At 39.2% G+C, this 16539-nt stretch overlaps 3 protein-coding genes across 3 annotated transcripts; all 3 read left to right on the forward strand.

The window, feature by feature from the left end:
- Window positions 1-827: 827 nt before the first annotated feature.
- Window positions 828-4801, forward strand: LOC140996230 (arrestin domain-containing protein 3-like). Its single transcript, XM_073466549.1, has 6 exons — window positions 828-1473; window positions 1938-1995; window positions 2087-2234; window positions 2609-2705; window positions 2951-3207; window positions 3772-4801. The coding sequence occupies exons 1-6, from the start codon at window positions 1218-1220 to the stop codon at window positions 4285-4287; spliced, it is 1332 nt and encodes a 443-aa protein (XP_073322650.1). The 5' UTR covers window positions 828-1217; the 3' UTR covers window positions 4288-4801.
- A 143-nt stretch (window positions 4802-4944) lies between these two features.
- LOC140995482 (arrestin domain-containing protein 3-like) lies at window positions 4945-9268 on the forward strand. The gene is made up of 7 exons (XM_073465485.1): window positions 4945-5200; window positions 5653-5710; window positions 6956-7103; window positions 7440-7536; window positions 7744-8000; window positions 8747-8813; window positions 8907-9268. Exons 1-7 carry the CDS (start codon window positions 4945-4947, stop codon window positions 9266-9268), a joined length of 1245 nt encoding a protein of 414 aa, XP_073321586.1.
- Window positions 9269-13618: 4350 nt separating this feature from the next.
- On the forward strand, window positions 13619-16279 carry LOC140995486 (uncharacterized). Its single transcript, XM_073465490.1, has 4 exons — window positions 13619-13689; window positions 14385-14504; window positions 14831-14921; window positions 15790-16279. The coding sequence occupies exons 2-4, from the start codon at window positions 14480-14482 to the stop codon at window positions 15986-15988; spliced, it is 315 nt and encodes a 104-aa protein (XP_073321591.1). The 5' UTR covers window positions 13619-13689; window positions 14385-14479; the 3' UTR covers window positions 15989-16279.
- The last annotated feature ends 260 nt before the right edge of the window (window positions 16280-16539 follow it).

Here is a 16539-nt window from a genome sequence, read left to right on the forward strand (position 1 = left end):
TTCTGGGACTGAGGATTCAGGGTTACTGGATATCAATAAAACATCATCCGCATACAGAAGAAGCTTGTGTTCTTCCTGACCTGCCTGCACAGCCCGTATATTTGAATTAGCCCATAAGGCTCTGGCCAGGGGTTCAAGAAATATGGCAAAGATTAGAGGTGACAGAGGCGATCCTTGTCGAACGCCATGATTTAGACTGATTTGAGGTGACATAATCCCATTAGTTAAGACAGTGGCTGAAGGATCAGTATACAGTAGTTCCACCCACTTCCTAAATATTGGTCCAAATCCAAATTTTTCTAGCGTATAAAACAAATAAAACAAAAAAGGGAACTCCACTTTATCAAACGCCTTTTTAGCGTCTAAAGAAAAGGCAACAGTTTGTGTGTCATAATTTCTTTCATAAGATCTTCTATGAATTTCTGAACAAAACACTTTTCTTAATCATTAAAAGTATATTGATAAGCTGATGTCATAACTACATTATATTTGCCTTTGGGCCAGTTGGGGAAACAACACTACAATTGACCAGTACTGAAAGTATGAGTACAGTTACATCACTGAAACATTACTCAATTACAAGTATGCTGGTAAAAAAAAAAAAAAAACAACAACAAAAAAAACCAACTTCGCAGTTGATTTGTGTCACTGTGCAATCAGGAGGATTTACCAGTGAGCAGCACAGCGGTAGAAAGGGTTAAAATGTAGGCTGGGCCAGTTGTACGAGTGGGTGGGCCCAGTCCTGTTAGCCCCCCCCCCGTAACGTCGTGCATGAATTGACCCAACCCTCTTCTGCATGCAGAAACAAGAAACCTCGTATTTAAGAAACATTTCAAAGGTCAGAACTGTCTTATCCAAATTGAATCCACAGACACTCAAAGTTGAGACAGAAAGAGGAGACTACTGAAGATGAACACTGTCTTCAGCTGTGAGGGACTGTTGCTCCTCTGTGTTGTTCTTAGTCCCTGGGACACTTCCTTTCACCTCACCGTGTGTTCACTTGAATACCCTGTTGCGTAATTTGTTGTCATGATACGTGGATGTTTGAAGGTATGTAGTAATAAATGCTTTTACAGCTTCACAGGAGGAAATACGTGAGGTTTTCTTCTGGGGCGGAGCCACCTGTGAGCAGCTGTCAGCTCACTGTCAACAGCACAACAGCACCGCTGGATGCTGCCTGAGCGCATGGAGAAGTAAACAGGACGTAAACACCTAAAATGTCTCCGATAAAGGACTTCAGAGTGATTTATAATGCTCTCAATGAAGAGGGCACGTTTTCCGAAGGAGATACTGTTGCAGGCACAGTTACTTTCACTTTGACAAAAGACACCAAAGTGAAGAGTCTGATGGTGAAAGTTAAAGGAGATGCCAATGTCCGCTGGACAGAGGGGAGTGGAGACAATGAGACAACTTACAGTGCACACAGGAGGTACTTCAAAGTAAAAAAATACTTTGTGGAAGAAAGTCCTAAAGGTAAGTCAAAGAAACGTGTTGGCATGTTGGTTAAAATGGATAGGCCTGTCTTAATTGTAAACTATATATTACTCTCATATTGCTTTAAATATTGGTTCCTGTGGATGTTTACACTGTCTGCAGGTCAGGTGGCTGCTTTTATTGTGAAAAGTATACTGTACCCAGCCAAAATCCATTATTTCTTTACATTGGCCTATGCTGTTTCAAAAATTATGAAAAATCTCAAAATTGTTCAATTGCATCTTGAATGAGGGTTATCTACGTCAATACTTTACATAATGGCCCACCATCAAGTGATTTTCATATACAAATTATGTTGATTTACATACGTGAACACAAAAACCTACACACGATGCAAACTGTATCAGTGCATCTCATCAATAAAAGCTCAGTCAGTCATTTGTAAGGTCTCTGTAGGGGAAGTGTTCCTCACTTCTCACTATGATTCTTACTTCCTTATTCAGGTACTGTACTTCCCAAAGGAGTCCATCACTTTAAATTCAGGCTTAATATCCCACACGGGTAAGTGGGCATTTCCAGTAGCTGGCATTAATACTGTGTCACTGTTTGTGTTCCCTAATAACGGCATTCATGAACCGCTTCTGTGTTACAGAAACATGCCGTCATCTTTTAAGGGGAAGCATGGAAAGATAGTCTACAAGCTTGAAGCGAAGATATCCAGGAGCTGGCGGTGGCCTTCTGAAATAGATCAAGAGCTCAATTTTGTGTCAAAATCTTTATCACACCTTGGTCAAGTTATGGTACGTGGGACATTACAATGATACATGTTACGAATTTGATACAGTATTCTACTTCTGCAGCATTCAAACTGGTTTATGGCTGCTGTAACGGGAAACATTAAGACAAGAAGTGACATGACTAGAGACATGTGACACAAACCAAACAGGAAAGGTTCGTTAGAGAGAATACAGCATTGCTCAACCCCAAATTAAACCTGGTCATGGAGGAATCATTTTGAGATGTTAAAGAGTTCACTTTTTATGGTGATAACCTGAACATGGATGGCTCAATCCAAAGGTTAATTGCAAGATGACATTATTTTCTTCTGGACTTTGAGTGTTAGCCATATGAGGCATTGAGTTAATGTTTTTTTCTTTTTCATTATTTGTTCTAGTGTCCCCAGTCTGGTTCGGTGGATAAAGAGGTTGGAGTTTTCTCCAAAGGACAGGTCAAAATGTCTGCCACAGTTAACAGAAAGGTTTTCTCTCCAGGTAAAGTCACTACAAATTACTTGGAACAAGTAGTAGTATCAAGTGTCAAAGTGTAAAATGCTGATATATCTCATGTTTGCAGCATTGTAGATAGCTTGGATGTTTCTCCAAATGTACAGTATATGCTTCATTAACAATTTCAAAGCAGTACAGTATGTGTAATGTATAATATTTTTTTATTTTGTGTGGTAACATTTTCCAGAAAAACCATTGTATGTTCGAATTTTATGACTTTATTTTTACAGGTGATACTTTATCTGTTGGTGCCACAATCTGCAACTCCTCCTCCAAAAAAATGACGCCCAAATTCAGCTTAAAGCAGAATATAGTGTACCGCGCCGAGGGCTCCACTAATAGCAGTGACAAAAGTCTATGGAAAATGGTGGGGGAAACCCTTGCACCGAACTCAGAGAAAACTGTCACCTGTCACATGAGGATTCCTAATGATGTCATCCACTCTCTCCATAACTGTGAAATCATCTCAGTTGAACATTACCTAATGGTATGTAATTATGTCATAGTGATGTTACATCAAGTCAGATTTGCTTTTGATTGTAATTCTGTTTAAAGTTGTTGTAATCGTAGCGCAGAAATGCTTGACTTGAAGGGGAATTCCAGTATTTGTTAACCTGGGCCATTTACATGTTGGGTGTATACATGATTCATACTGACCAAACATTTTGGAATCGGTCCAGCAAATTGCCGCAACACGGCTACAATGTAATCCTTTGTTAAGTCCACTAAAAGTGCATGTTTTTTCAAGGAGAAGCCTCGCTCTGAAATCTGAGCTGTTGCAGTTGTTGCCTCATCTGGATTGTACAAAAACGGTTACATTTCCTGCTGTGTTTTTGCAAATAAATTCTCACTGGCAGGTTCCTCTTGTCAAACTCCAAACTCCCCTCTTCAACTTTGACTCATATTTCACAGCATCCTCCTGCAACAACTCACCTCTTGTGAGATTTCAGAAGAGACTTGTCCTTGAACGACGCAATGAAATGCCCTGCCCCAACCAGGATCATTTCTGGTGTACTCTGATTTTACCTCTTCTTATATTTCTGTTTCCCAGGTGTATTTGGACATCAGTTTTGCCTTTGATCCGGAGGTGAAGCTTCCACTGGTCATTATCCCTTCTCGCTTTGCCACCCTGCCGCCTGGTGAGACTTTTGGGCCATACCCAGCTGGGGCTGTTGGAGGGCCAAGCAAAAATGACTTCCCTCCCCCTGCAGTGGCAATGGGTCCCTATCCACCTGGGGCTGTTGGGGCTCCAAGTTACAGTGACTTCCCTCCACCTGCCTTCCCTACTGGATCTTATGGTGTACCCACAGCTCCAGGTGCTTATGGATACCCAGCACCAGGTCCCACTCAACCTGGCAACACAACAAGTGGCTACAACAATCAGCTGCCACAACAGGCCCCACCATACAGTTTTCCAGCTGCAGCTTTCTCACCACCGTCAGTGCAGCATCAAGGCCCTACTCCTCCACCTCTGTTTCAACAGGGAGAAGACCCTCCAACCTATATGTCCCTTTTCCACCCTTCTCATGACACTTACGGGAGCAATGGGTCAGAAAAAAAAACCTGATCTTTAAAATGAACACAAGTTATCTTGAAATACGATGAGGGCATTTAAGCCATTTATAATGGTTCTTCACTTTGTTCTTTTTATACAGATGTCTATTCACTCACGGAAAGTATTTTAAACCCTTTAACTCAACTGGTTTGCTTCTATAAACAAGCTTAAAGTTGCCCATGTTGGAAAACAAAGTATATGATTTTACAGTTGTAAACAGGGATAGCAAATGACTGTAGAGTAACAAACAAAAAGTAATTTTTTGTGGGCTTTAGTCAGAAAATAAAAGATTTTGTTACAGTCTTGAAATATTGACAGATGATGAGGGCATTCGAGCTATTTTTAATGCAGCAAATATTTGCTTCACAAAAGTAAAACTGTATTTTTTATTTGTACTGCTGGATGACATTATTACTGTTGTGTTCATGGTTTGGCTGAATAACCTGTTCCACAAATTGCTGTAACAATGCGTGGATTGCATAAAGGTATGTTTTAATAAATGCTGTAACGGCTTAACATGAGGAAATATTGCAGGTTTTCTTTTGTTCTCACTGGGGCGGAGTCGCATGTAATCAGTAGCCAGCTCATTGTCAATAAGACTATCACTTACCCACCAACGCCTCATGCTACATGGGCACAAGGAGAAAACCCAGAGCGTTCACACCTAAAATGTCTCCAATACAGGACTTTAAAATGTCTTATGAAATTCTCAACAAAGAGGAAATCTTTTCTGAAGGAGATATTGTTGCAGGCACAGTCACTTTCACTTTGACTGAAGAAACCAAAGTGAAGAGTCTTCTGGTGAAAGTCAAAGGGGATGCGAATGTCCACTGGACAGAGGGATATGGAATTCATGAGAGAAGATACGATGCGCAAAGGAGATACCTCAAAGTCAAAGAATACCTTGTGGCAGAAAAACCTGAAGGTAAGTCAAATAAACGTTTTTGTCCTTTGATCTGCTTGCTCATCTCAACACATTGACAGAATTTGTGTTGATTTAAAAGTATGGGTGAACGTTTGATGAAATGGATAGCTCTATGAGTAACATCTTAATTGTAAATGTTATATTACACTCATTGCTCAAAATATTGGTTCTTGAGGATCTAAACACTGTCTGCAGATCAGGAGGCTGCTTTTATTGCAAAGTATACAACATCCAGATCATTTTTTATTTGGATAAGCCTTCGCCATTTAAAAAAATATACAAAATGTTGGGGGAAAAAAATGTTTTATCCAGCTTTAAAAACGGACAAGTAGTAATGACAAGTATGCACAAAACATACCTCAAATGCATCTTGAACAAAACGTATCCGCTTGTATGTAAACCGGACATTATGGTCCTTTTCTTGTACATCTCTAACTATGTGACTTTTTCAGGCACTGTACTTACCCATGGCGCCCATCGCTACAATTTCAGGCTTAAAATCCCACAGGGGTAAGTATCAATAGCTAGCATTAAAGGTCCACTTTGTAAGAAAGTTGATTTTCGAGTCTCATTCCCAACTGTCATCTAATAATTAATGATTATCAGGGATGATTATTAATTATAATATATAGTAACATCTAATTTACATTAGATTGCATTGGGACCACCACCCTTGAAGAAGGGAAATGATGGCCAATTCAATAATTCAGTCTCATAAAAGGTACTTAACCTAACTAATAACAGCTAGTAAAGGTCGAAGGATTTTGGAGTTACTAACAGAGTAGAGGTTGGCAACATTCACTCTTGTACAATATTAAATAGACAGCATGTGGGTTCAAAAGCTTTTGTTCAACAAAAACAACCAACACAATTCATCTAGCTAAGATGTACTATAGACAGGTGTGTGTGTGTGTGTGTGTGTGTGTGTGTGAAGGTGTTTGTGTGTCTGGAAGAACTGAGGTGGTTGCTATGTTTCTTTGATAAGAGTGAACAAAGAAACAATGGCGGCTTACTGATATCACGCGTAGGTGTGATATGGTCATGGCTGAAGAAAGAGTGTGTGTGTGTGTGTGTGTGACATGGTGCTAGATTAGAGAAGTTGGTTAGTTGCATGCAGAGACCCTGAGTCTGTATGGAGCATAATTTAACTAACATCACTTAGCCGGTTGGCAAAGCCAACTACCAATACCTGACTACATGGAGATCACAGTAACACCTGAACAGTGCGCAAACCACATCTGCACACTTGCATTACATCAACCAAAGTTTAACAGTCCTGTGCTTAGCTGTGCTATGCTATGCTGCGTGCTATCCAGGCCAAGTTCAGTGTCATCAATGTTTGAAGAATAGGTGCTGGTGGTTTCTTAGCTGATGAGCCAAGCAGGAGAATGTTGTAATCCCAATGTTGAACAGTGCTGTCTGATGAAAGTGGATGGAGGAAACTGGTTACTCTGCAGCAGCTCTGTGCTTACTTGCTTTTGTTCCTCTTGCTTGTGAAGTTAGCTAGCATACTATGTGTCACAGCTGCTGGTGCTAACTGAGCTTGCACAATGAACGACTTTATCTGTGGATCCCAACACAACTCATCAAATACTTTGGGATGGCGGGCGACCCAACCTATAATCCTAAAGTGTCAGTATTTGATGAGTTGGGACTGAGACCCAAAAATCAACTATTTCATAAGTGGACATTTAAAACTGTGTCATTGTTTGTTTTCACAAATAACTGCATTCCTTAACCACTTCTGTCTTAAAGGGAGATTCCATCATCTTTTAAGGGGAAGTTTGGAAAGATCGTCTACAAGCTTGAAGCGAAGATGCCCCGGAGCTGGCATTTGCCTTCTACAATAAGCGAAAAACTCAATTTTGTGTCAAAGTCTTTGTCACACCGTGGTCAAGTAAGGGTACGTGGGATATTACAATGATACATGTTACAAATTTGATACTGTATTTCCTTCTCTTTGAAAGGAGTTCAGAGTGAAAAGTTTGTTCAAAGTGTGAAATGCACTGATTGGTTAGAGAGAATACAGCATTGCTCAACCCCAACTTAAACCTTGTCATGGAGGATTCATTTTGAGATGTTAAAAAGTTCACTTTTTATGGTGATAACCTGAACATGGATGGCTCAATCCAAAGGTTAATAGAAAGATGACATTATTTTCTTCTGAACTGTGAATGTCAGCCATATGAGGCATTGAGTTGATATGAAATCATGTTTTGTTTTCTATTATTTGTTCTAGCGTCGCCAGACTGGCTCAACAGATAAAGAACCTGTAGTTTTCTCCAAAGGACATGTCAAAATGTCTGTCACTGTTGACAGAAAGGTTTGCTCTCCAGGTAAAGTGACATTCAAACATTCAAAAGGTTAGAAATAATGAGATTGACTTGAAATAATAATTTTGTCCTTCAAACTTCCATCAAGGAATCCTCCATTTGCAGCAATTACAGCCTTTTAGACCTTTTCCAGAAAAAAAACTGGATATTCAGACATTATGATTATGATCATCATGACTTTTTTTGTTTATTTAAATTTTGCTTTTACAGGTGACACTTTATCTGTTGTAGCCAAAATCCACAACTCCTCCTCCCGAAAAGTGCAGCCTAAAGTCAGCTTACATCAGAAAATAATGTATCACGCTGAGGGTGCCACTAAAAGCAGTGTCAAAAGTCTGTGCACTATGACCTGGGCCACTGTCGCATCGAACTCAGAGAAAACTGTCACCTGTCACATGGAGATTCCAGGTGATGTCATCTACTCTCTCCTTAACTGTGGAATCATCTCAGTTGACTATTACCTCAAGGTATGTAATCATGTAATAGTGATGTTACATCAGCGCATTTTGTAATTCTGTTTAAAGTTGTGCACCAACTGCAATAGTCCAAAGATAAATATAAGAAGGACAGACTTTGATCCAACATGAGATTGATGCAAACAAGCTCCTGCCACATTGCTACATATGGTCTTGACATGCCCCAAGCTGGATAGATTCTGACGATCCATTTATGAAACCCTTTAGAATATGTGTGAACATGGTCGACCCTTCTCCTCTATTTTCATTGTTGTGGGGCCCCAGTGGATCGGTGCAATATAGATAGGATGGCCTACTACTCTCCACTGGGCAAAATGTGTATTTTATCCAAATGGAAGGAGGTTCTATCCCCAAAATATCACCAATGGATTAGAGAGGCTATGTGTAATGTCACCCTAGAAAAAATCGGACATGCCATTAGAGCGTCCACAAGAAAATTCCATTCTCATAGGGAACCATTTTTATCCTTTGTTGAAGGTATGGCAGCTACCAGCATAACTGTGTGACCCATGTCAATGTTTTTTAAACCTTAATATATAATGTTTGTTTTTTTTAATAATATTTCAGTTAAATTCTTTATTTTATTTTATTTTAACAGTGAGAGACAGAATACCAAAAAGAAAATGCAGAAAATCACATTAAAAAAAAGAAAAAAATTGATTTGCATTTTATTGATTGAAATAAGCTAATTTCTGGTGTACTCTGATTTTACCTCTTCATATATTTCTGTTTCCCAGGTGTTTTTGGATGTCACGCTTTCCTTTGACCCAGAGGTGAGGTTTCCACTGGTCATTGTTCCTTCTCGCTTTGCTACCCTTCCACCTGGTAAGGCTTTGGGTCCCTCCCCAGCTGGGACTGTTGGAGGGCCAAGCAAAAGTGACCTCCCTCCCCCTGCAGTGGCAATGGGTCCCTATCCACCTGGGGCTGTTGGGGCTCCAAGCTACAGTGACTTCCCTCCACCTGCCTTCCCTACTGGATCTTATGGTGTACCCACAGCTCCAGGTGCTTATGGATACCCAGCACCAGGTCCCACTCAACCTGGCAACACAGCAAGTGGCTACAACAATCAGTCGCCACAACAGGCCCCACCATACAGTTTTCCAGCTGCAGCTTTCTCACCACCGTCAGTGCAGCATCAAGGTCCACCTCTGTTTCTCCCTGACCCTCCAGCCTATACGTCCCTTTACCCCCCTGTCCCTGACACTTTCGGGAGCAATGGGTCAGATAAAAAACCTGATCTTCAAAAAGAACACCAATAATCTTGAAATATGATGAGGGCATTTGAGCCATTTACATGTATAATGGTTCTTCACTTGTTTTATTTTTTTAACTTTTAATACAGATGTCTATTCACTCACCGCAATGCACAGCAAATTATTTTAAGCCCTTTAACTAAATCCTAAAAAAAAAGGATATGATTTTATAGTGGTAAACAGAGATAGCAAATTACTGTAGAGTAACAAACAAAAAGAAAGTTTTTGTGGGCTTTTAGTCGGACAAGTGAAAGTGTAATCTTTATTTGTACTGCTGTATGACATTATTGCCAGTATATACTGAAAAAAATATAACACTTTGTTAGTCTTGTTAAATGTGTCAATTTAAAATGAAAACACAATTTGGTTGAAGGCAATAGTTTCTAGATTGCTTAATATAATATCAATATTTGTATTTAATCTTGGTGTGTTAGTTCCTGTTAATGCACCTGTGTGTGAGTGTGTGTGTTAAATTAGGTTGTGTTTTTAGGGTAATCTACGACAACTGCTGGTATGATGCTGGGTATATGGGGATCGATATATACACCTATTTATAAATATTCTTCAAATGTTATTACTGTTATTACTTACGAAACCTAAGAAGCAGATGTAGAGTCAGGGAATGAGGAGTGGTGGAAAGGAAGTAGTGGATGAAAACTATCACAAATCACCACTTGAGTCATGGAGCTTTGCAATCTATACAGAATACAATACCCTCTGTACTTAGTTCACTGGTTTGTTTGAATGAGTAAGCAGCCGTGGTCAGAGGCATTATGTTTTGTTGTATGTCATTATGTCAGAATTTCACACAAATGTCTAACAGGATAAAAAGATGAAGTGATGACATTTTACAGCCTATCCAAAATGTCAAAGGTCAGCTTCTCTGTGACATCGTAATGTTCTTAACATAAAACACTTCTCTCGGTCATTAATTCTGTTGTATGTTTTCATTTAAACGCCACAATGTAGTGCAACCTGATTTGTTATACTCTCTAATCACCAGTGCTTCTTCTGACATGTATATTCGAATAAAGAACTTCCAGGTAACTTGTCTCTGAGTGACAACATTTTGTTCTTTATCTGCTACATGTCTTAATACCAAGTTAAATAACCTCATTCTATCAAAATACTGCTATTTCCTTCTTTCCTCTTTTTTAAATAGAGATTTGACTGAAATATAATGTGGTTAATGTAGTTGCTAATCAAATAAGAATTTTAGTAAATTGCTGATAGACTTTGCAAGATACAAGGTAATTTATTTGTCATAACATAACACAGGGTTGCATAACAAAAATAAGTTTGTAAACTCCTTCATGCTACACAAAGGAGATACAAGATCCATTGTAATTTCCTGGAGTGTGTAAAACTGTGTTATTTGTGTGTGGATAGCTCAAAAGTAGGCTATGGTGTAATAAATATTCAACTGCTTGACATGTGGCAATATTGGGTAGAGCCATGCCATGCCAGCAGATTTTAACCAGGATGCAATAACAGGCAGTAAAGGATTTCAAACTGTATGACACTCTTAACCAAGAGGACACATTTTCTGAAGGAGATACTGTTACAAGGTATGAGTTACATTTATTGTCATTTTTTAACTAAGGGTTACAAAAACAATGTAATGATTGAGTCCTGTGGTGACCATGATAGCTTCTCAGTGATGCTAATCCCAAGGACTAGATTGTTCTCTGTGCACCACTCTACATTATTGGTGACCCAGACTCCTTTTAAAAATCAGAGGTTTTGTGAGTTGTTTTGTGTCCTGTTTGCAAGCTCAAAAGTTGTACAGAGAACAAATTAGTGTCAGCAAAAGGGGTTCATTGTTTTTGTTTTGTTCGGCTGTGAAACATTTATCCTCTTGAAATACAGTTTGAATTTGCTACAGAATCACGTTTGCAGATTTCTCCACAGAATCTATTTTGATCTTTTCGAATTCACGATGGAGAAAAACATCACGTGGCCACGCAGGCCCCAAAAGCTGTCCCATTCCTCACAGTAACGAGTGGGCAATCCTATTCAGCTGGGAACACTGTTTTCTCCTTATAACAGATTTATGCTCTTTAAATCTAATTGGTAGTCCATGGAGTTGTGGCACACTGGTTGTAAACACATTCTCTCGCCTACTGTAGTGGTAAACATGGAGCGTCTGGAGTTGTGTATATTAGTTGTAAAAACAAAAAACAGATTTTGCACAGTAATAAAAGACAGTAACAGAATATGCAGAAAAAAAAGAAGAAAGAAAAAAATAAAAAAATAAAAATGAAAAAAATCATTAATAACCACCTACTATAGTCACCAGTTAAAACAGTTTGGATCTGTGGACAATGATAAGGAATTTCGATCTACACTTTGGGGGCCATGCATGTCCCCCTAAAGAGTTATGTGTCCATTCATCTATCCAAGTGATGGATGCGCATGAGGGAGGCTGCATGTAGTTCTGCTCCCGCCCACTTGCACTTGCTCCTGTTTCGAGCCGGATTGTCACGGGAGATCCCAAACAAACCCTCTGCGGCTGCCGTCGCCATCGCCATGGGAAGGAGGCTGCCGTGGGTCTGTTTGCTCGCCTTTGTCATTTTCAAAGGTAAGACAAATAGTACAAGTTGTTCCATTTTCCCTGCGCCAGCTGGCAAACATGACTGCACTTTCTGTTGCAGGTGGTGGATTTGTTTTTCGATGGCTAATCTGCCAAAGCCCGGACGGCCGCTAACGTTGTTACAGTCCATCAACTGTAACACTAGCTGCTCAGATGCATCACTGCGTCATAACTTCGCTAAATTAAGCCGCAGGACTCTGACATTCGTTAGAGAGAGTAAGAAAGAGTAAAACACTTTAGTAATAACTTAGCAGTTGAGCTGCTGTAAGTTACAAACTGTTGCAACCTGTTTGTATCCTGCATCCATCACCAGAAAAGTTCAGCTAGCTGATATTGCAGCTAGCTTAAAGTTAACTACTTCGCTAACTACTTAAAACCTCTGAAAAAGTGAGAATGGCATTGAGATTAAGAGAAATTGCTGCTTCAGTTGTATGCCGATTAAGGCTAGGCATCAGAAGACATTCACTTTTTAAACCTCTGAGGTAATATTTTATGACACACGTTTGTCAAGAAGCAAAGACACATTAAATTATATATTTTTTAAATGGAATTTGGTTTGATATTCTTTTCAGTTTGGAGCATTGTTTTCATGTCTATAGACTACAAAACTAGCATATCATGCACATTGTAAACTCACCCATATCTGAGCTCAGTGACATTTGGTTAATTCCCACGCCTGTATTTTCTCATTTGAGGTTTAATATAATATTTCATACAAGTGTTTCCATGTTATGTTATAAATGAAGCTACAAGCGAAGGCTGAAACTACTAATCATTCATTATTGATTAATCTGCTGATTAATCATTTAATCTATAAAATGTTGAAAATGTTCAAATGAATTATTTTCTCCAAAATCTCTTTATTTACTCTTTATTTTTCATAAATGGCAAGAAAGGCAGCAAATCCTTACATTTACGAAGCAAGAACCAGCAGATGTTTGACATTTTTGCTTGAAAAATTACTTAACCGATTATCAAAATAGTTGGCAACTAAGTTTCTATTGCTCTAATAATCAATTCATTAGAAATGAATATTAGAAAATATAACAATTCATTTCACAACTTTTTTTAAATGTCTCGTCCACAGAGGCGCCGGGCTTGAAGATCCAGAATAAGCTGCTGGGAAAATGTCTGCAGGTGCAAGAAGGAAGTTTTGGAGGTCGAGTGTCTCTGGCTGATTGCAGCCAATACTCAGCCTTACAGGAATGGCGTTGGATCCCAGAGAGCCAGGCTCTGAGCAGTCACCACACTGGGGAGTGTCTGACTGCACCAGGAGAGCAGTATGAAGGTGTCAGCCTGCAGCCCTGCATCGTTCAGGCTGAAAGTGACAAGACTGGTGCCGGAGTGGCAGCGGTGGATATGGGCAGAGAGGCAAGCAGCCAGACATGGTCCTGTTCCAAGAAAGGACACCTTACTTTGATAGGGAAGGGGCTGCACCTTAGTGCCACACCTGAATCCACCTTGGTCTTCCTGTCACGGGAACATAAGCAGGTATGAATATTCTGGAGAAGGAACAGAAGGTCCTGTGTGACATTGCGTCTGATTTGACATTAATCAGATTATGTAAACAGGATCTAAAAACTAGGGAGGAAATGTATTTTTTTTTACCTAATAAGAGTAAGTCTACAAAAAATTAAATGCTAGCTGGATATTATTTCAACTCATTTTCTTTATTAGCAGGGCAGCAGGTGGCGGGCACTTGACAACCAGACATTGTGCAATGGAAGAGACAACAAGCATAACAAAAACCAACCTCTCCACCATCTGGGGAAATCGTTGGAACCTGGGATTTTTCCGAGTGCCATCTCTGGCGTACACAGACAGGCTGAACCATGTAAGGACACTAGCAGTAGTATACTGAATATTTATTGTGACTAATAAAAGTAACATACATTTCCGAAAAGAATCAGACAGTGACTTTGCTAGTCTAAATCCCTCTTGATAACAAATGTAATCATTGAAATTATTATTATAATTATTGAAATGGTTGCTATTCAGAACCTGATCCTAAAAGCCTGAATTATTTTATTTCTTTGAATGCACCAACAAGGAGCCTACAGGATATTCTTCCTCCCGTTCTTTGTGATGTGTTACCTCCGTCAAGAATGCTTCAGAAGCATTTTGATTGGATATTTCCACCACAGTGCACACAATGACAGTGATTGGCATTACAATGAAATGTGTGCAAACTAGTTTGTTTTTGATATATTTTTATGTTTCAAGAGTCCATGTGCTGATTATGTACTCTCCTGCAGCCTGCATGGTTTGAGGCAGAGGATCTAATTTAGTAAGTGCTTTTCTGGCCAATCAATATTTTCCTCCTCTTGGAACACAGCCAGCCACTCCATGAAACAGCATCACTGTGACTTAGTAATGACAGTGTTGGTTCATGTTGCCCTGTACATCAGGCTGGTCCTGCATGAACTGATTTCCTTGTTATTACCAAATCGCGTTCCCCCATCTGAGATGTGCAGTTTCGTTTGTCTCTTACATTTGATTTGTTTGTCTTTTTTCCCCCTTCTCTTCCAGTTGAAAATATAAAAGGTGTTGATGTCACAGAAACATATCTTGCAACAGATGAGACTCCTCCATCTCTGAGCACCAAATCCCCTGCAGACCCCACCATGATTTTCTTCAGTATGGACTATGGTAAGTTTGGTAAACTGTAATCAGTAAAAGATTAAATGCATCCACTGCATGTCCAGTTTTATCTGTGGAAATGTTTGATTCCACAATAGAGAAGCTTTAACAGTTTTCATCAGTCAGTATAAATGTTAATGTTCCACCACTAGATGGAGTTAGATGAATAAAAAACAGTTAGGCAAAGTTTACGGTGGGTGTGTTGTAATGTTTGTAAAGGAGTTACTTGTCAGTTAAGAGTCTTTACAGAAAAGAATCAAAACTTAGAAAGAGGTAAATATGAGTTGAAGTGGGGGTTGTTTAAAATGAATGATGTGTTGCGTGTGTATATATAGGGATGGGCTGGAAGATAACCATGCTGGTACTAAGCTCTTTAGCTCTGGTCCTGGGGACTGTGATTCTGATCCTGAATGTTTACTCTAACAGGTGAGTGGCTAATCACACATACAATACACACACAGATTATTTTTATCATTGTTATTTATATAGATTTAATATTGGAAAGATAAGTTGATAAATTGATAACATAAAATAAAAGATCATTTAGTTTGCATATTAATCATTTATATGATATGGGAACAGTTTCTCTAAGGCAAGACATTTTTTCTGTCTTATGTCATTGTTAATAGGATACGTTTGAGTTTTTTGAGCTTAGTCTGAAAAGAAAGCATTTTAAGACATAACTTCACTGGTAAATCGTGTCTCTGGTAATGTGCATCATTTTATTGACCAATTTGTTTGGTCTATAAAATGTCAGAAAATAGTGAAAATCGCTGTTCATGTTCTTCCCAGACCTCAAGATGACATCCTGAAATATTTTGTCCACAACCCATAGATATTCACTTTATTGTCAGAGTAGAAAATATTCACATCTAACAAGCAGGAATCAAAGAATTTATACCATGTAGCCTTCTTCTTTATACTTCTTAAAAAATTACTCAAATCGATCAGTCAATCATCAAAATAGTTGCTAATGAAATTATTATTTGACAAATTATCGATTCATTGTTGTGGCCTTATTGTGCAGCTGACCTGCCTTATAAGCAGATAACACCCTGTGCACTGGAGACCCACATCCATTAACTACAATGAATACAAATCTATAATCAACAAAAAAATATTAAACTCAAGTCCAAAAAAGAACATAGTTGAGTAGAGAGACACCGGTGAATCAGAAAACCTTACTATGGGAGAAAATGAAGAAATGTTGGACAAAACAATTCAAAGAGTTTCAGTACAAAGGGAAATGCGTATGTACACCAACTTTCTGTCTTTTTCTGTCTTGCTGTGCCAGAAGGAAGAAAGTTGTGTGTGTTCTGAAGTCGTACACACCGAGGACAGAGGGGAGTGTTCCTGGGTCTCCGGTGCCCAGTGAAAGAGCCCCGCTGACAGAGCACGCCATGCGCCTCCCCCACTCCTCCCCCACTTTACAACGAGGAGAAATCCTGATTGAGTGGAAGGATGGCACTGTCACTCCACTGTACGAGGCCTGAAGGTTGTACTGTTTCTGTAGGTTTGGACATGGGTCTGTTTGTGCAAGCATGTATGGCTTGTTGTGCACGGTTATGTGTGCTGATGAGTCTGTTGTGAAGAGAAAAAATGAGAAAAACAAAGAAGTTTTCTGTTGTTTTGAACTATTTCAATCAAAGTGTTACCGAGCAAACTTGACAGTGTTCTGTCTTTTCATAAAACCAAAATGGCTCAGTGTTAGACCATACAGTTAGACTCAACTGCTACAAGAAGATAAAAGCTGTTGTGAAGCTGCCAGAATAGAAAAAAATGAGTATGAGCTGGATTATTAGTTTTCAAAAGAGTCCTGACACCTGTGTTGGAGATTTGAGGGATTGCTTTTTGGATGAAAGGACTGTAAACTGAATGTTTAAGTATTGTTTGCAGACTTACTATAAGTGCCATTTCAGTGCTTAACAAAGAAACCAACAGTTTAGGCCTTAAGTGGGATAAATACTTACGCAACTAATCTTTGTTTACCTAAACTGAAACTTCTTCTACCTTGATGTTGGACACTGTGACACTGCTGTGGAGT

The sequence above is a fragment of the Pagrus major genome, chromosome 5 (assembly GCF_040436345.1).
Source record: "Pagrus major chromosome 5, Pma_NU_1.0".
Lineage (NCBI taxonomy): Eukaryota > Metazoa > Chordata > Actinopteri > Spariformes > Sparidae > Pagrus > Pagrus major.